The sequence below is a fragment of the Channa argus genome, chromosome 13 (genome assembly GCF_033026475.1).
Source record: "Channa argus isolate prfri chromosome 13, Channa argus male v1.0, whole genome shotgun sequence".
NCBI classification, from domain to species: domain Eukaryota; kingdom Metazoa; phylum Chordata; class Actinopteri; order Anabantiformes; family Channidae; genus Channa; species Channa argus.
This window is the reverse complement of record NC_090209.1, coordinates 22,384,143-22,403,164: the sequence shown is the minus strand read 5'-3', so window position 1 is coordinate 22,403,164 and position 19,022 is coordinate 22,384,143. Positions and strand designations below refer to the sequence as shown.

The window sequence follows — 19,022 nt, the reverse complement described above, 5'->3', positions numbered from 1 at the left end:
AATCAAATATGAGTTAAATGATTGGTATGTCACTGCATTATGCTTTTGGTTACGTTCTACACAGCCTGCCCCAATTATTTTAAAACAAGCTTATAATTAAAAAGAAATTACAAGCAATGTAATTCGACATTACTAGGTATGATGTAAACAGTTTGTTTACATTTTAGCAAATGGCACCATTTAATATGGCACATAAGTTATTAGCGTTTTGCATCCATGAATATATAGATAACCATCACTGGAGCATTTTGATACTTTAAAAAAAGTTTTTTTTCCCCTGACAATCTTGTAGTTATAAGAAAATGGAGATTTCTTTATGATAATGACCTCGAGTTAGGCCTAAACTTAGCGCCCACACATTTCTGTAGATGTAGAAACCGTCTTTTGTAAAGCCATTGCAGATTGCTGAAGTTTCCTCTAAAGCCTCCTCATCCTTGGAGGAATTGTGACACTATACATCATGGCTTTCTTTGAATACGAAATGTTGTTTTGTCTTTTGTGTCCATCACATTTTTACTCTATTATATTAGGTCAAATGTAGTGTAACAATATATTTTCCTACAACACGGCAAAAAACAAATGAAACCCCACAAGTTGCCTCCTGAATGAAGTTGATCATTATCAACTGGCAGTGATAACATGAATGTCACTGCTCAAACTGAAGAGAATACAGGCACACTGGCATCAGGAAACGACTGTCAGTACTCATACGCCGCACGTATGGTTGCGTTCCTCTCCGTCACCATCTATCTGCACTGCGACAACATGACCTTGTTGATGAAGTTGACGATGGCGGAGGCAGGTTGTTCGGGGTCCAACTCTGCGAACAAGTGGCAAACGTTCTCTGCCAAGCTCCCGGGCTTCTTGGCTACGAAACCAAACACCCTGAGAAGAGAAAGAAAGATGAAGAAAAAAAAACATGTTGAAAAGGTAATGAGCGTGAAAGGTAGTAAAAAGAAGGTAACTGTGCCAATACTTTGCTTTTTTTTCTAGACAAACTCAGTTATCTACAGTGGATTAATTAGTATTACATAATCAGGGCTCATGTAAGATTATTATTATTTTTTTATTATTAAATCATGGTTGCTGGAATTATTTTGCCAAGGCTCACACGCAGTCTAATGGCATGCACAGGCAATAACATCATCGGCTTCTCAGCCATGGTTGAACCTACACACCCGTAAAAAATACACACACCCATGCGCACACTCCAAACACAAACGGAGCACTTACTTAACATTGGTGTTGTCTGAGTTAGTCCACCTAAAGCCGAGAAAGAGGCAGACACACAGGCAGAGCTGCTTAAAGAGCTGATGTAGCTGCAGCCACAGCCGGCATGCTTGCAATCATAAGGACTTGTCTCACATGCAAACTCGCATCTTCATTAGAAATAAAGTCATGAAACAGACACACAGATTCATGCTAACGCAGTGGATGATCATGGTTGCGATTAATTACTGGCTGACTGGTTATTCGTCTAAGATTTCTGCAGATTTTGTGTTTTCGCCCACCTTCTGTCTTTGGGGTCGATGCTGCTGAACGTTACGCTGTTCACTGGGTAGTGTCTCCTGAAGAAAACCCTGAAAGACGAAAAATACACGGTACAAATAAACCAAAGTGCTTTCAAATCACTCAATTATAATGACGAGGTGGTGGATGCGGGATGTTTCTTACCTGCGCTGACTGTCGGTAAGTGTGATACCCTGCGATGTGACCTTGAACTGCACAACCGTAGCTGTGGGTCGTGTGTTACGACCCAAGGTAGCGTCCGTTGCCTTGGAGATGGCCTGTGGGCCGGTCAGAGACTCAGTTTCCACTGAGTTCAGGTAGAGGACGTTACAAGCTGAGGGCAGAAGGACAGAAAGAGGGAGGTGATGAATGAGATGACAGATCACATGAGAGAACATCAAATCTGTAGCACAACAGCGTGTCTGAGGAGGTAGAGGACTGGGTGAAGAACCCACCTGCTCCTTGCTTCAGCAGATCCGCAGCTGTGCTGATGTTGCTCACCGGTTGAACTTCCTGCAACTCTCCTATTAGATCTGATAACATGGAGACGAACGAAATCCGATTCAGTTATACCAGACAACGATTTTAATTTAGCAAAACAAAATGTGCACTTCTTTAAACCAACGCAATAATTAAGTACCAACCTTTTTCGGTGATCTTCAGCGTGCAGGGCAAAGAGATGGGTGTGATGGAGTGTTGGTAGACTAATGCCGACAGACTCCCTGTGGATAACAGAGGCATAACAGTACAAATACCTTACATTAAAACCTTAATACCTTACATGACCTAAAGGGGAAAACAAGTAAACCTGTTCTCAATGACCCTACTTAGAATTAAGTGTAAACTTTATTTATCCTACAACACGGACGTATCCTGACAACTGGGGAACAACAACTTACCGAAATAGGGCTCATTCTGGCATCCTCTAATCTTGACTCCTCGAGGGCCTGTTTCTATTAGGAAGTGTCTGACTAGCTGTTCCAGAGGGTCGCTCACTGCAACTGCAGAAATGTACCGTTACCAAGTGGCAAACATCAATGTCGACCAAGGACAAAGCAACTGCTAAGACGTAAAATGTCACAGGAATAGGCATCTAAATGATGTAAACAATAATTTACCCTTGCTGTTGTGGTTAACGTTAGGCGGAGGCGTAGCCACCTTCAGGGCCAGGCCGTAGGCCCCTTGGAAAGAGTTGCTGTCTCTAATCAGGAAGGTTCCTGGCTCTCGCTCCTTCAGAGCTGCAATTGCTACAGTCAAGTACAATCAAAATGTTAGGAAAGTTTATCAGGTTTAATCCTTCCACCCCCCACCAAAAAAAAAAAAAAAAAATAAGTATTTGATCATATCACACAGATTGATGTTGGTATTTCTAAAAGAAATAAACATAGAAAGCAATGAGCATGACCCTTTCAGACCTACCTTGCTCTCTGGAGATGCTAGGTTTGTACCAGAACCTTGAACTATCCTGGACAAACTTCACACTGACTCTATTTGCATTATCAGGCTCCACGGAGGACACGTCATCGTTTTGAGCTGCAGGGGGCGCAATCTCACCCACAGTGGGGGAGAATGTGACATGGTGCTGATGATGGTTGGTGCTGGGGTTGGATGGCGACACTTGGCTCACAGCTGGCCTCATAGTCCCCGCTTCATCACTGGGGGAACCTGACTGGGCGGGCGGGTGGTGCTTCTCTGGCAAAGGGGGCTGGGGGTGAGGAAGGGGGATGGAGATTGTGGAGTAGTTGGAGTAGGAGGATGGGTGGAGTTGAGGAGTATGAGGGGAGTAGCAGTGCCTCTTGTTGGTTTCCAGAGCAACGTTGTGCTCTGTGGCCGGGTAGTGGTTATGCGGGGGTCCATGCTGCTGAATGTGGTTAGGAAGACTGGGGTCAGGCCCGCTCAACATCAGCCTCCTACCCAAGGTGGAAAACCCAGGAACAGGAGCATCAAAGACAGGTAAACCCTCCATGCTGCTGGACGCAAGTTGGGGCGACGATGTTGATGAAGCTGCGGTGGGAGACACAGGGCCTTGGAAAGTGGTAGTGTTGGTGGGTTTCGGGGCTTCAGGCTTAGGTTCCCTGGTTGGGGAAGATCCGTTGACCTGTCCTGGGATCGGTCCTACAGAACCAGTGGCCTGGGTCTGAGTTTGGTTCTGAGGCTGGGACACAGCCTGTGGCACAGTGGAAGGTAGAGCAGAATCCTCTGAAGGATGGGGGGTCTGGACAGTGAGAGGGCCAGGATGGGAGTGTGTATCTGGTGCAGGTGAGGTGTGGATAGGGGATGACTGAGCCTGGCAGTGTCCCTGGTTCCCCTGGTTCGATGTGGATATCGTCACAGATTCAAAAGAAGCAGCTGAGGACATGTCCGTGCCACATTGCTGCAGTTGGACAGTTGTAGGGGACGAGTCCTTCGATGCAGTGCAATTGTTGTGGGGCTCGGTTTGTAAAGGTGTGGTTGTGTGCGGCTGTGTGTTTTTGGTGTCTTGCGGTGAGGAGGAAGACGCTGTGCTGACTGTTGGGCTATCAGGGGATCCCTGGGCGTTGTTGTCAGCACGATAGTGTCCGTCTGGAGGCTGGGAAGCCTCGTAATCACTGCTGATGATGTCCGTGGTCCGAAGCTCATATTCTCTCCCTCCTGGACTGGGGCTTCAATAGACAGAAGTGAGTGTTACTGTAAATTCTAATTTTAAACCAGAGATCCTGAATTTGTACATTCTTTATTATCTCTTAGTTAAAAAGATGTCAGCATAGATCAGGCAAAATGCTTCAGTAATAATAATTTATCTGTGTTTCAGCTGAAATGTTAATTGCCATTATCTTTTTCACCCTGACAGGGAGGAGAAGCTCGACAGCAGAACTCTTTCACGTTGTAAAAGAATAAAAGAAAGGTTTATACCTTTCCTGTCTGCATAGAGGGCTGCTGGTGTGGACAGGAGTGGGTGGTCCAGACATATCAGATGGGGTAGAGCATGTGGCGTGGCCGTCTCTGTGGACTCTTTTAAATGATCCTTGGGTAATATGATCTCTCCAGCCAACGCTTTCTCCCGAGCTACGAAGACCATCTGAGAAAGGACGGGAACAATGGAAAACATTTACAAAAAGTAACAATTATATATTCGGGATAAGATGACGGTGGTGAGTGTAAGAGGTAAGGCATTCGTCGATTTATGCACAAATTTTCAGTGGATGCTGTTGCTGATTAGGTTTTATTTCCCGTTAAAGGAAAACACATTTATGAATGTCTCTGTTTTAACGTGACTCACCAGTGTGTGAGTCAGAGCCGTATGACTGCTGTGAGTCTGGATGGTGATGATGGTGGTTATGCTCTGCTTGCCCATTGCTATGGCTGCAGGGCCCTGTCATGGAGGAAGCAGGAGGGAGAGGGGACGTGGATTCGGACTGGTAGCCTGAGGCGTAGCCCCTGCTTTCAGATGGCGAGGGCTGGTAAGGTGAACAGGGGCACACCTGGTGGGGTGTTTGGTAACCACTGCTGCTGCTGCTGTACTTCAGATCCAGGTGGGAATGAGCATGGGACCTCGAAGCCTCTGGATAGGCGGGGTGACCTGATGGCAGGGGGTCAAATGTGAAGGCTGGGAGATCATGACCCTGGGGGCCATATGAGGGTACGGTAGTCCTCCTGTGCCAATAGTCGTCTCTGTCCCTCTCCCACTGCAGCTTGGCCTCCCTGTCTCGCTCCCAGTGAAGGGAAAGTTCTCTGCCTCGCCTCAGCCCAGGATCCCTCTCCCAGTGGAGCTCTGACCCTCGGGACAACTCTGCCTCTCTGGCTCTCCTAAGCCCCATCTCCCTGTGGGGAAGCTCTCCATCTCTGTCCCAGTGGAAGCTGTCCCCCCGGTCCAGCCTCAAGGTGTGATAGGCCGCTGAGTCTTCTCTCCTAATGCTGCAGTCTCTGCAAGGGCAGCCAGATGCCGGTAGACCATCCAATAGCATTATATCATGGTAGGGCGGGCTGGTGGAGGGTTTTGGGTGGTGTGCATGGGGGTGGTGGTGGGCTGTAGGAGTGTGATGGTAGGGGCTGAAGTCATCTTCACGACAGCAGAGGCGACCCTGAACAGACAGAGGGTGGTGATGCGGGTGGTTGTGAGAGTGAGCGGTAACGTTTGATGATGGGTATGGGCAGATATGTGGAGATGCGGGGCGCTCGGAGCAGGAGCGGTGTAGGTAGTGCGGTGGGCCACACTGGCGGTCCCAAACCAAGTCTGGAGGTGGAAGAGATTGGTGGGGGTGGGGGCTGTAATGCTGGCACAGATCCATGTGTGACGGAGGAGCAGCTGGGCTGGGGCTGGCAGAAGGGGTCGCCCCATGGTGCCCATTGGTGCCAGGAGCCCGATCAAGGCAGTAACCGTTAGGCATGAGGAGGGTGCGGTCACAGCCAGGCTCGGCACAGCGCTGGGAGCGGTAACCATCCCGGCAGGAACAGGATCGACTGAGCCTCAGTGTCCCAGTTGACTCTGAGGGCAAGGAGTCCCCATCATCCAAGATAGCGGTCTCACGCTCTCCATCTTGGTTTCCTTCTATGCCTCCGAGAAGACGTTCAAGCTCCTCTCGCTCCTGTCTGGTTGGAGGTGGTGGACGAATGAGCTCCTCTTGGCGGTCGGGATGGAGAGACGATTGTTTCAAATGGATGGAATGGTCGGAAAGTACAGAGTCAACGCCTTGAGCGAGGAGATGATCGGGTCTATCCTCTGCAAGGCCGGCTCCCGGGCTGCTCCCATTGGTCGAGGTGAGGGAACCAGAGCCGGGTGCTCTGCGCTTCTTTATCTGGGCATAGAGACTGCCATCTAGAGGACCACGGGTGTGAGCAATATCTAAGACAAAACAACAGGAACATACAACATATGCATAAAGACAAATTTAAGACTGTTATTCAGTTGGTATTTCATTTTTAGTTGACCTTTAGGCGGTTGTGGAAATGACTAATGCTAAGCTGAAGATTAGAAGTTACAAAAAGTGCCAGCTTTTTATACATTTCCACAATTTGTCACTAAATCGAGCCGAGATGTGAGATATAGAAAACAATTACCCTCCAGACTGTCCTGGTATCGCTGGTTAAAGTTCTCATAAGAATCCCAGCGAACTACTGGGTCAGCAGTGTTGTAGTCGACTGTGACAGCGGGATCGTTCTTCTGGAACTCACGACCTAAGGAAAGAGACCGTTCATCTCTAGTCATTCGCATTTGTTAAACCTCTCAATTTCAAACTATAACAGAAGAGTTTGAAGCAGAGAGAACTGACCTTTGAGTTTCTCAGGTCCAGAGGAGAACACAAACTCCACTGTGGCATCAGATGGAAAACGCTCATCTAGGGGGCAAAGCAGAACATAGAGGAAAGGATGTCAAAAATTATTTAAAGATTTATAAAAGGAAAAATAAAAACAAACATGTTACGAACTCAAAATTCAACTTAAGTACATTTTAAAGATTGTAATGTAATACCTTCACGAGGCTGAAATTTGTAGGAGTTTTTGCTCCAACAGACCTAATCTACAAACAGCATGCACAGATTTACTGAGTTCCATGAATCCACAATGGTGCGTTTGTGTACATGTGTAATTCTTCACTTGGTGTATTCCGACATTTCAGCAAAAGTGAAACGGGAGGAAATGAAGTAATGAGCATGTTCATTATGGACTTACGGAACACACCAACACTCAATGAGCCTCCTTTACTCACAGTAAGAGATTCTTGTTCTGGCTTACAAGCACAGCTCCTTTTCACTACACTCACCTCCAGAGAGCTGTCATTACAGCCTAGATGGAGATTACGCTGCTACTATTTAGGGATTTAATATAAAACCCAAACCACTGGAAACACATTTCCACAATGCAAATTCAAAGAGCTCTTGTTACATCGTGATGATTAGTTGTATGTGGCGATTATCCCACCGCAGTACCTGAATTTGAAGAGAAGAGATTTGCAGCTAAAGCCTTACATGACCCGTTTTTGTTTTAATTTACCGTGTACAGTTTAATGCAAGTGATACTGGATACATGCCGCTCTTCCCATGAGAACGAATGTCTAAGAAAAATACGGTAGCATAAATGCACAACACGAATAAAATTTTAAATGTCTTTACAAATTCTGTTCCATGACTTGTAATTCTTAGTCTCTGAGCAGCTGTTTCCCTTATTACCACTTAAACAAACCCACCAGTACAAGCCTCATCCAGCTCCCCTTTGCCAAACCAGAGCTGGGATCCGTGGATGGTGCATGTGTGGAACTGCAGCCTGAACACAGTGTCTCTGTCAGCGCTGTCTGCTCGCCTGTGGTAGCATTTGACCTGCAGAGGGCAGCAGAGATGTAAGAGGCGCAGTAGGTTAAAATGCATGTGGGATAATGACGGGTTGAAACAGTAAATTTAAGGCTTCGTGTTGCAATGTGATTGACACCAACACTTTCAAAATGACTGAGTGCACAAAAGTGACAAATTGTGGTTCCTTGTTAACAAAGTGACAGAACCCTTTTCCAGACCAAAGTTCATATTCCAAAGATGAAGATGTGCAGTGTGCGTAAAAGTACTCTGCGAAGCATTTGTGTTTTATGTTCCTAAGTTTTTTGAGTCATAATTACGATCCCGCCCGTAACAGGGGTCCTCTGTTTGTCATTTCCTTCCCATGTGACTCACCATGATGTCACCTTTTAGCAGCAGCCCTGGTTCGATGGTCACACACAGACGCCTCCCTCCAGTGCCTTGAAGGTCACTGCAGACAACACAGTGAAAACAAACAAGCCTGTTAGATAACTTTAAAAAAAAAAAGAAATACAAGCAGATACACCCTGTGACCAAACATGGACTAACTGAAATACTTTAGCACCATTTTCACCATGGCTATATTTACACTCTTTAAACTGAAAAAGCTTTGGGGTAAATGATAAAGCTGAAAGATGCATGTTAAAGACTGAAGAACAAAGATGTCCTTTGGGTTAGTTTTTTTTCTCTTCTCCTGTCTCTAATCATTCGGTGACGCTGGAGAAACCTCAGCTCAGGGAAAAAAAAAAAAAAAAAAAAGTCAGCTGGCTATAAGACAACAAGAGAGACTCACTATATGCCTGAAGTGTAGACCAACTGCATGGCTTGGTATATTTTCAGGAAGGGGTAGTAACCTGAGGAGAGAGACAGGGTAGAGATTTAGACATGGCGAATATTATCAACGCAAAGCCATCGGTATGTGCTGACTGTCACTCCTCATCCTATTAAAGATAAACAGACAAGTGTGTGTGTGTGTGTGTGTGTGTGTGGGAGGCTGTGAGAGCAGCAGTGAGTAATGTTAACGTGATTTCAGGACAGAAGTGTCTTAGTCCTTCCTACCGAAGATACAAGGAATCGAGCAAATGGGTTTTTTAGTGAAATGGCACAGCTGAATGCATTCAGTCAACAGAATTAGTACCTGGAGATGACACAACTTCCACTGTCACGTTAATATAAATGTATTAATTCATCATTTAAAAATCATCATTTAATCACCGAAGTTTAAAACATCTTGTTCTTTTGCTGATGTTATGTCATTAAATTTTGGTCCTCGTGATAACAGGCAAGATGCAGGTTATGGCTTGAAATAACAAATTGAAAAACGGGATTTGGATTTCACGGTTTAGAATTGCATTATTTACCCCCCCCCCCCCCCCCCCCCCCAAAAAAAAATGCACACTTAATGCAAGGAAAACTTATTGCACTGGTCCATGTCCAGGTTCTTAGTGTGGGTTGCAAAGTCCCAATAATGTTGCTTAGGGTTACTTTTTTTAAACGAAATTTGACACCACGAAGTGATTTGACACCACAAGTGGAGGCATTTCATTCTGTATCAAACTGCCATCAGATCGAGGACCGATGAGCGACCAAATAAAGATTTTGAGATGTATCCATGTACGTGATGGGCAGATATTGTGTTTCGTGTTTCGGTGAAGACATGTTTAAACAGAACAAAAAACACCCACACACACACACCTCCTTCCCCCTGGAAGTTTGGGAGTGATGGAATAAGAACTTGGTGGAGGAAGAGGGGGCTGCTGTTCATCTTAATCGCCCCGGACAGAAGGCCCCCGAAGTAATAGACATACCTGAGAGAAAGAGCAAGAGAGATACTTGTGATTTAAAATAAGAGAGATAAAAATGGGGAATAACATGAACAGCTTTACACTGAGATCACAAACAAACATCTTCAAAAAGTCAGAATTAAAATGTAACGAGGCCCCGAGCAGCGGGATGAATAAGTTAAACTTCAGTGAGCTTGAAATGTCTACAATTGTATTGTTATGCTGGAAAAGAGCAAAGCAATGGTTATATTTTGATTCTTTTTCATGGTAAATTTTAAAAAAAATAAAAAATTGCATGGAAAAAACACAACTTTACCGTTAGGAGCTCGCTTTCAACTCGTTCTTGCTTCATCTATCATTTTAATTACACTGTCCAACTTACACTCATAGACTGTAGTGTTTATGTGAGCCAGGTGCGGCCAACTCTGGTCCACGAAAACCGCAGCCCTGCTTGTTTTCCCACCGCTGATTACCTGCACCAGGTGTGTTCAGTCAATCACAAGCTGGAAAATAAAGGTTTTGCAGGGATAGTTGGAAAACAAGCAGGGCTGTAGCTCTCGAGAACCAGAGTTGGCCACCCCAGAAGTAAGCCATGACAGTTTGACAGTGAGCCAGTGTGCATAATACCAGGACCTTGAAAAACCCTTAAGTAGATAAATGGAATTAGGCCTGAAAACTAAGGCTAAAGATAAATCAAAGCTAGCACTTATACAGGACAGCCCGGCAGAAATTGGGGAGGGTTGCGTCAGGAAGGGCATCCGGCGTAAAATGGTGTCTGTGGCGACCCTGAACTCACAGGGCAACGCTAAAGGACAAAAAAAACAAAAACAAAACTGAACTGGAAGCTGAAAGCTATTTCCTATTTCTGTTATCTTAAATAGGATGCATTTAATAACCTCTGCTATGATGCGGGTTACCCTCCTGCCCTCCACACCCTGGAACTCCCCCTCCCAATTTCCCCTCTGATCATTCTGTGGCCTCTACCTGTTTTGGGACGGCTGGAGGGAAGAGGACACCTTATCTTCACAGAACTTCCTCATGGCCAGAGTACTGAGAGCCTGGTCCGCCCTGCACACAAAACGCATGCAAACACACATAACAACAATTTCCATCACGGGACTTGCACCAGACTCTCTCGATGCCAGAAAGTACATGGAGAGGATACAGCTGGCACTGACCACAGGATAAACCAGTTTCCACTGTTCCTGTGCAAAATCCACAGGGCATAATTTATCGAAACGACTTATCAACAAAGCCTGCATGGAAATAATTGTGCGGCAAATGCTTTACGCGAACACATCAGCCACTAGATATAAATGTTTTTAATAAATTTTCAAATATATTTGACATGCACATTTTTATGTGTTCGATATTCGGATATTCATGAATAAAGTAATATGAGAATGCGGCCGTGGATGACGCAGACACACTCACCCTGCAGAGATCTTGCTGTAGTGCATGTAGGCGGCAACAATCACGCCCGTTTTACCTTTGTTGCCCTGCAGGAGGGGGAGAGGAACAACAACGAAACATCATAATATGCTAAATAATATATGATTTCATCCGAAGGCACAGCCGATTCGCACAGTTTGCAGAAGCGGACGGTTTAATCGCGCGGTTGATCTGTTTTTCTTTAGGTGAGAGATGGTTAGAGAGAGCGACTGAGACAAAACAGGGCCACACAAAGACGTGGGCAAGCAGTTTGAGCTCAAATTAAAAAGCTCCCTGTGGTGTGTTTTTTTTTCTCTTCTCTACACTGGGTGCTCCATCCTTCCTGACACTTTCCAAAGACATTCCAGCCTCAAATTCCTAATGTGACCTCTCCAGATTTCAGTAAGTAGGCTGCACATGCATTCTGAGCACAAATTAAAGCTTGTTGGTGCTCAGTGTACACTTTAAAGAGAGACCATTGAGAAAACAAAAAAAAACTTGTTTATCCCTGTAGCTGGAATGTTCTGGAAAGTCAGCAGACCGCAGAAGTTGTATGGTTTTGGTATTTAAATTCTCCTGACCGAAAACCAATAAATAAAACACCCAGACAGGCCGTGGGAGCTCTGACACCCTCAGCGTCTGCTGGTCACCGTTTGGTGGTGCTGGAAAACTTCCCTGAAAGCGAGACATCAATGAATCTGTGAATGAAGCATGTCAGTGCGTAAGAGATATGTTGAGTTTGATCGAAATTGTATGGTTAATTTTCTGGCAAGGGTGGGAACAACTTATTGAATTATTTGATGCCCTCTGTAATTTTGGTTTTACTCAAGTTGTGTTTTAACTACAATATCTAACTTAATTTATTGCGTTTTACATCAGGAATAGTGAAGGGGCACATTAAGGCTGATTAAAGATGTAAAATCAAGTACATGTTGACATTTATCTAAATAAGCAGTTACACGATCATCATCATCATCAGGCTGTTACAGAATGCAACTATGTATTTTTGCTGTACCTAAATATACCCAAGTAAATATTTTGATGTACTAAAATACTATAAACTCCTACCACACTACATTCCAGCCATAGATTTAGTCATTTTCACTCTTCCACATCCATCTGGCAGTTTGTTACTTTGCACATTAGAAGATTTCTTTCGAAGCATATTATTTATATGTTGATGCACGTGATGTTCTAGGTTTAACTGTCCCACTCTAGAGATTAGAGGCAGGTTAAATTGGCTCCACTAAAACCCATGAGAAGATACAGAATAATTTAAATATGAAAGTGGTAATAATGTAAAAATATAACAATTCTGCTGCATAAAGAAGTTTTTGTTAATAACGTCTGCTTTTACCTTTTAAAATGAAAAAGAATATACATTGTGATACTACTGAAGTATAACTGCCAATAAGTGCTTCTTTCACCACTATCTGGAAAGAAAACTAGTAAGCAACTCTCAACCTGGTCAATGGTAATAGGAAAACGTACTTACTGCAAAAAAAGGGTACTATAATTCTGTATTGATCATTTTTTGCATATTAACAAAAACCTAATGTTAAAAATGTACATGGCTAAACAGGTATTTCAATTTGGCTATTTTAGAGCTTGAAACGATGTGAGGTCCATCTGAAACTCACAGGTGGCCGCCTGAACTGACCTTGCAGTGCAGGACCACCACATGCTGGGGGTCAGAGGTCAGCCACATCTCCATGGCCTTACAGATGGCACAGATCTTATCTAGCAGTGGAGCGTGGAGGTCAGGCCAACCAAAGTCATGAACCTGGTGGTGGACAGAGATGGAATAAAAACATTAAAACAAAAATCTCTCTCATTTGAGGAAATTAATTTTTTAAAAGATGAAAAAGAGAAAAAAAAAACAAGCCCTACCTTTGGGTTTAGCCGGGTGATATCGTGGCGCCTCTCAGAGAGATTCAGGAGCTGAAACAGAAACGTTGTTTATCACTGTGGCCAACTATCATTGGAGTCATTGTGACATGGGTGTGACAGAAGTAAAAACAAACAAACTACTCATTTGTGGGCTTCTAAGTGTATTCTGTAGCTTCCTGCGGCTATACAGTATGTCAAAACTCATTGTGTCTTATGCCTATTGTGTAACAAGGATCTTTTGCTAAACTCAACTGGATATTCCAAGCACAGAGGTAAAACCACGGAAGCAACAAATACCACATCTTGTGAAAGCTACTGCATCTACTCTGCTGGCACAGCGATGCATTTTTGTTCCCTCACCAGAAATTTGTCCTGGTGTTTGGACTTGAGCATGGCGGCCACTTCCTTCAGGTTGAGCCGGTATCTCTGCTCCTCCAGCTTCGGGGGGAAGAAGACAGAGATGATCCTCTCGGTGATGTAGGTTAGATCAAAGTCGTAATGGCGCTCCATCACTCTTTCCATCACACGGTCCACACTGAAGCTCCTGGGGAAACAGCAAAGGAGACACGGAGAGAAATGTGATTGAAAGAATAAAAGGAGAGAAAGAAGGACTTTAATTGTATTAAATGGGAATATGAGAATTGACGGAGATGGCGTTTACCTTGGCAGGGTGTTTCTCTGTTTGGTATGGGTCAGAGACTTGGTGGAACCCTGTGGAATAAAACAATTATTGATCACCTAATGACAGTCTATCCACAGTGGCAACACTGGACCATTATGCTCCACGTTAGAGCAGCCCTGACAGTCTATGCATTTAGGTTCGTAAGGGATCAGATCTTTTCGGCAGGACTTGTATAGGAGCAACCTTAAGAACCGGCTGTCAAGTTTGTTTATTTCTTTGGGCTGCAGCATTTTGCAGAGACTCGTGTCTGGCATTGCTCTCACTTTGATTTGTTTAATACACGCGTCACTAAATCAAATTCCATAAAGCCACAAACAGATTTTTCCTGACAGGTTCGGACATTTCCAAGACAGATAGCATGACGCTGGGGACACAGGGGGAAAGAGAGAGAGGGGAGAAAGGTGCAGAGAACAATTATAAAAGTGAGGAGGTCCAGATGGAGAGGAGAGTTAAACTGTGCTCACCAGGTGTTGGATGTGTCGGGAAGGAGCAGTCCCTCTACGCTGCTGGGTTCAAGTGGTGACCAAAAAGCAGTGTGAAGAGAAGGTTGGTAAAAGGAAGTAGGAGAAAGGGGCAAGGTTGAAAAGGGAAGTAAAAGAAGGGAAGAGGGAGGAAAAGGTAGAAGAGACACAAGTTAATTATATAAACAGACTCTCTAATGGATAAACAGTCCGACTTCCTATAGGAACACCAATTTTTTTCTTCTTCTCCTTCTGGCCTGGAATGCTGCAGCGCTCCAGGAATTAACAGAGCCCAAAATGGGCAGGGGGTTCTGAAGCCATAACTCATAACCATACATCAACAATGTGGGGAGTCTTCTTTACAAAGCACTCTGGATCAAAAGAACTGGGTAAATGAAGGAGACTTACCAGATCATTGGGGAGAACTGGTATGCATGCAGAGGTCACCTGGAACACACAAAGACAGAGGGAAGGGGTCAGGGTTGAGCGCAAATGTCTCCTCGGATAAAAATGAAAAAAAAAAAAAAAGCCATGATAAGTAGATAAGAAGGTTGATATCATGGGGACTATGTTACTAATTGCTAGCTGGTGGAATCAAGACCATCTGAGACGTATTACAGATGAGACCACCGTCTAAAAACTGCTACTTCCCTACCATGTTAGCACTAGTTACAAGAGCGCTAACATTCAATATGATGTGTTAAATTGTAGGCTTTGGAGGTGTTGGCGAGTGCACTTTTTATTTTTGGACCCATCCAGGCAGTTTGATGCGGAGGAGAAAGAGTTTTCTAATGATCATTTACAAAGGAATTTTGGCCATCGACACACAAACAAACAGTAACTTCCTGAACTGTTGTGCAGGAATGTGTGACTGCCCCCATAATAATGACATTTTAACCTTGTGTCTTAATTTGTCAACTACTGCTGGGAACGCTGCCCATCTAACATGAAGCATTTCACCATCATCAGACAGCTCGGCACTGCGACTTGCAGAGGTCAGACGGGGAGGAATAGCAACGTCGACAACAACATTTTTAAGATGATGCATGATGATTGATGTGTAAAAAAAAAAAAAAAAAAGAAAAAAAAAAAAGAGCACAGACGGTGACTGTGAAACTACTTAGATGAGCTACCAAGTAAACACGAGTACAGCTGATGTTTGAGAGCAACTATGTGCAAATGTGAAGCCAAACACACACTCGCACAGTTATGGGCCTGCAGGTCAATGAACTGTGACTGAAGGAAGGGGGCTGAGGTCCACAGTCATGCTTACGTAACACATGCAACACATGGACACATGCACACACACAGTGATGTTCCCACAACATAGACTTTTTTGGACTGTTTATTTGGATACAGGAAAGGGCAAGGGCTTGTGTATTTCTCATTGTGCACAAAAGGGAAGTTGCACAGGCCTTGAACCCGAGGGTGTGTCACTACACTGTGTGTGTGTGTGTGTACGGAGGGTTTGTGTTAATTTTTTCTTTCTTGCCTTTCTTTCTCAACCATCAAGCTCAGGCTCTTACTGCTGCTTGTACGTAACCAGACATCAACAGGAAGGCAGAGGAACAGATAACGAGCTAAATCCAGCCCTGCCGTGTTTGACAGAAATTTACAGGAAACAGGATCAGGTTGAACTTAGGCTATCAAGTGACCAATCGGACGATGTTCCTGTATGACTCACTCACGCTGAGAATGAATGTTTATGTCTCCGTAAGGAAATAAATCTCAAATCTTACCCCGTGTTGTGGTTCCAATTCCCAGGCTGAAGCCTAATTATGAATTATGCAGGTCGAAACTGCGTCAACTTTCCTAATTTCTCTTAATTCCTCTTAGTCACTCTTTAAAAAAAGACAGTGACTTTACTCTGCAGCCACGTACAGAACTCAAATAATGTGAGCTTCAAGTGTTAGATGGCTTGGTCTGATTTTGTGGTCCAAGCACAGATTTACTTAAACAAACTCCTAATTCCCAACTAACACGGTGGGCAATTACTTGTGTCCCAGTTAAATACACACTTCCTCGTATTTCATTTGTGACTCTTATCCATCTTCTTCTGGGAAGAGCCAGCATAAAGATCCAGTCCCACCATCTTTATTGTACATTTTAGAAATTAGTTAACACAGTGAGCACAGATTTAAACTGAACATGTGAATAGATATGGATTCACAATACAAACAGGAAGCAAAAGAAACCAACTCATGGGTGACCAGAATGGGCCTTCAAACCCCGATTCCAAAGAAGTTGGAGTTCTGTTTTTATTGACATTTACACATCGTCCCAACCTTTTTGGAATTGGGGTTCCACGTGGACACATACTGATCAGCCACAACATTAATGCTGGTGGTCTTAACGCCATGGAAATCAAGACTCCGCAGCTGCACAGGCAAATACACAACAAAGTTTCATTATAGCTACCTCAGTTTGGAAAAATAACTGATACCTAAAAGCCTTTGATATAGTGCAAAGTATGACAAACATGTGGAATCACTAGGAAAGGTCCAACAAAAGTAACTGTGAATGTTATGGGAAATATCACATAGTGGCCCACTCAGTTCTGAAGAACCAAGACCTGCTGAGTTGGATACAGCCGGTTGTTACCGTCAGCCAAGTGGATCAAAATGGACTTGACTGTAGGTTCACAATGAACTGGGGCCATGTTGTAAAGAGGGAACTGAAGTCAATCTTGTTGGGAATAGAACTTCATTTGGATACATTTGTCTTTGAAACATAAATGTATTATTTTAATTTCAACATGTTAGTAGAATCCATTTCTTCTGTGTCCTTAAGATTTTATTAATGTAATATTGCTGCTCATTTTCCACCACAGCTGCTTATTAGTTGGTCTTATCTAATTGAATAATTAGTGAGTGCATCATGCTGACACAGCATGTTTGTTCTCTCTCTGCTTGGGTCTAATTGTCCTCATGTTTGTTTGGTTCGGTTCCGCAGTCTTTGGGTCCCACTTAGATTAAAGTGTTTATGCTCGAGATTAAAAGCCCAGATTTTTGACCACTTACATTTAAATCGATGATGGAGAACTATATATAAATGTGCTGGGTAACCAGGAGAGTTCTTGAACGGTTGGGGGCCCAGGAAAGAATAATTGGTAAAGTTCTGGGAAAACTGGAGGATTCGACCAGTTCTGCCTGTGATTGCGTCAGCCAACACCTCATTTTTGCTTTGTAAGGCTTGACGTAGGCAGGATGGACATGCCACAAAATCCTAATGGAAAACATATTGCGATTTTGCTGGAAAAGCCAGCAATTCAACCAGATTCTAGCAAGAAAAATCCAAACCGCCTGGAATCATCCACTGGTTCCAATTTTTTTTCTTTTCTCTTTCAGACAATCCTGGAAAGTGTCCACAGAGCCAGCGCTGTGTCAGATTTCCAGTTGTTATGACTACAGCTGAGCAAATTTGACAGCGTAAGCGTTACTGCTTTTACGTGCTTTACCTGTGCTTATGTTTTCCCCACTGGTCATTGACTTATTGTTGTTAAGGTTTAAGTTTTCCCATGACTCGTCCAAATATTCCTCCACAACCCTCTCTCCCAGCACCCATGGAGGGGGCCTGCAGCTGAGGGTGGCCCCTCAGCCAAACCAAACACATCACACCAGATTCCATCTGCCCGGTCCAACTCTTACGTACTAATATCCTCCAACTAGACCTCCACCCATTTCTGGATGTCTCATTTCATCCTTCTTGCCTCCTTTTTCTTTCTTCTCCACTCTTAACTAATTAATCTCCACATTTTTTCCTTCTCCCTTGACATTTTTGTCACTTTACTCTTTTATTTCGTTTTGTATTTTTTACGACTTCTGCCTTTATTCTTGAGTTTGTCCTAATGACCCTCTTTCTTTCTTTGTGGACCCTCCCCCCCTCTTTTCTCAATCTCTGAATTTCCTTCCTTTTCTTCTCTAATCTGTTCCTAACAAAAACTTTCCTGTTTGTCTTCCCCTCACCTCTCCAACTTCCCAACTATGATTTTCTTTTCAGTTTCATTACATTCACTTCCATCCTTGTTATGAACCTCTACTGTTTTTCTTACATTTTCATGTTCTGGTCTTGAAAGTCACATGATCGTTCCCATGTGTCCATCACAAACCAAATATCCTTAATAATGACAAAGACTTGTGCTGACTACATGTCAAAAAAGCAAAATAAACAACGAAGCAGCTCAACAGAAGTAACACATCTTCAAAAAAACTTTTATTTTGAAAATATTTCTCACTACTTCAGTGCCCTACACTTTGGCCCCTGCCTCTCCTTCACTGCCCTCTCTCAGGTGGGTCCAGCTGGCAAAGCTCAGAAAGCCCTGACCCCCATAAGCCCTTCTCCTATCTCTCCACTCCCCCCCTCCTACATCCCTTTCCCTGGCTTCAACTCTCCATCTCAGCACTGTTGCCAGCCCTCTGTCCTCTTTCGCTCAGCTCATTTTGTTTTGCCACGGCGGCCCTGGATCCTCCTGCTCTTTGATCCATCAAAGCCAGAAGAAGAAGCATAGCTAATGGATAATGCACAGCTCGCCTCGCAATGCATGGTTTAAGAGCTGTGGGCTCTGAGAGGGATAACTAGGGGCTGAGGTAGCAGCATTGGTATGTTATTAATGTGGGAACTGGGCATATGAGGGCAATGTTTTAGTCACAGGTTTAATACAGTTGCTCCCCACACTGGCACAATGTAGTTACTGAGGATATTTGAACTGTAATTAATTTAATATGTTTTGTAGCAGCAAACTGTCCTCCCTTGTTCTCCGCCTTGGGGCGTCAGTTTGTGAACCATTGCTCATGTAGAGACACAAGCCGAATCGTTATTGTTGTCATTGAGCACATACATGTTACATGAAATTCTTTCTCTGCATTTAACCTAGGAGCAGTGGGAAGCCATGGGGGGGGGGGGGGGGGGGGGGGGGGGGGGTACAAACAATGGTCTCCTGTTTCAAAGTACTGTGTTTTGATATCCTATCCATACACCTTAACCTCCTCCATACTCCGTTGCC

At 44.1% G+C, this 19,022-nt stretch overlaps 1 protein-coding gene across 8 annotated transcripts in view; it reads right to left on the bottom strand.

Moving 5' to 3' along the window:
• Nucleotides 1-286: 286 nt before the first annotated feature.
• tns2a (tensin 2a) overlaps nt 287-19,022 on the bottom strand; it is a 40,578-nt gene continuing 21,842 nt past the window's right edge. For 4 of the 8 annotated variants that reach the window (XM_067528317.1, XM_067528318.1, XM_067528325.1 and 1 more), the window contains 25 exons: nt 14,429-14,467; nt 14,024-14,065; nt 13,539-13,588; nt 13,238-13,421; nt 12,878-12,928; nt 12,648-12,770; nt 10,991-11,055; nt 10,541-10,624; nt 9,468-9,580; nt 8,566-8,626; nt 8,148-8,223; nt 7,673-7,802; nt 6,759-6,824; nt 6,547-6,663; nt 4,769-6,331; nt 4,402-4,567; nt 2,929-4,151; nt 2,628-2,756; nt 2,409-2,510; nt 2,154-2,231; nt 1,965-2,042; nt 1,675-1,843; nt 1,512-1,580; nt 1,234-1,263; nt 287-885 (listed from right to left, as the gene is read on the bottom strand). In XM_067528317.1, coding sequence (XP_067384418.1) covers nt 747-885; nt 1,234-1,263; nt 1,512-1,580; nt 1,675-1,843; nt 1,965-2,042; nt 2,154-2,231; nt 2,409-2,510; nt 2,628-2,756; nt 2,929-4,151; nt 4,402-4,567; nt 4,769-6,331; nt 6,547-6,663; nt 6,759-6,824; nt 7,673-7,802; nt 8,148-8,223; nt 8,566-8,626; nt 9,468-9,580; nt 10,541-10,624; nt 10,991-11,055; nt 12,648-12,770; nt 12,878-12,928; nt 13,238-13,421; nt 13,539-13,588; nt 14,024-14,065; nt 14,429-14,467 — 4,947 coding nt within the window. In that variant the 3' untranslated portion in view covers nt 287-746. The remainder of the gene's footprint in view (nt 886-1,233; nt 1,264-1,511; nt 1,581-1,674; nt 1,844-1,964; nt 2,043-2,153; nt 2,232-2,408; nt 2,511-2,627; nt 2,757-2,928; nt 4,152-4,401; nt 4,568-4,768; nt 6,332-6,546; nt 6,664-6,758; nt 6,825-7,672; nt 7,803-8,147; nt 8,224-8,565; nt 8,627-9,467; nt 9,581-10,540; nt 10,625-10,990; nt 11,056-12,647; nt 12,771-12,877; nt 12,929-13,237; nt 13,422-13,538; nt 13,589-14,023; nt 14,066-14,428; nt 14,468-19,022) is intronic. The other 4 variants (XM_067528319.1, XM_067528320.1, XM_067528324.1 and 1 more) reach the window with 4 other exon arrangements.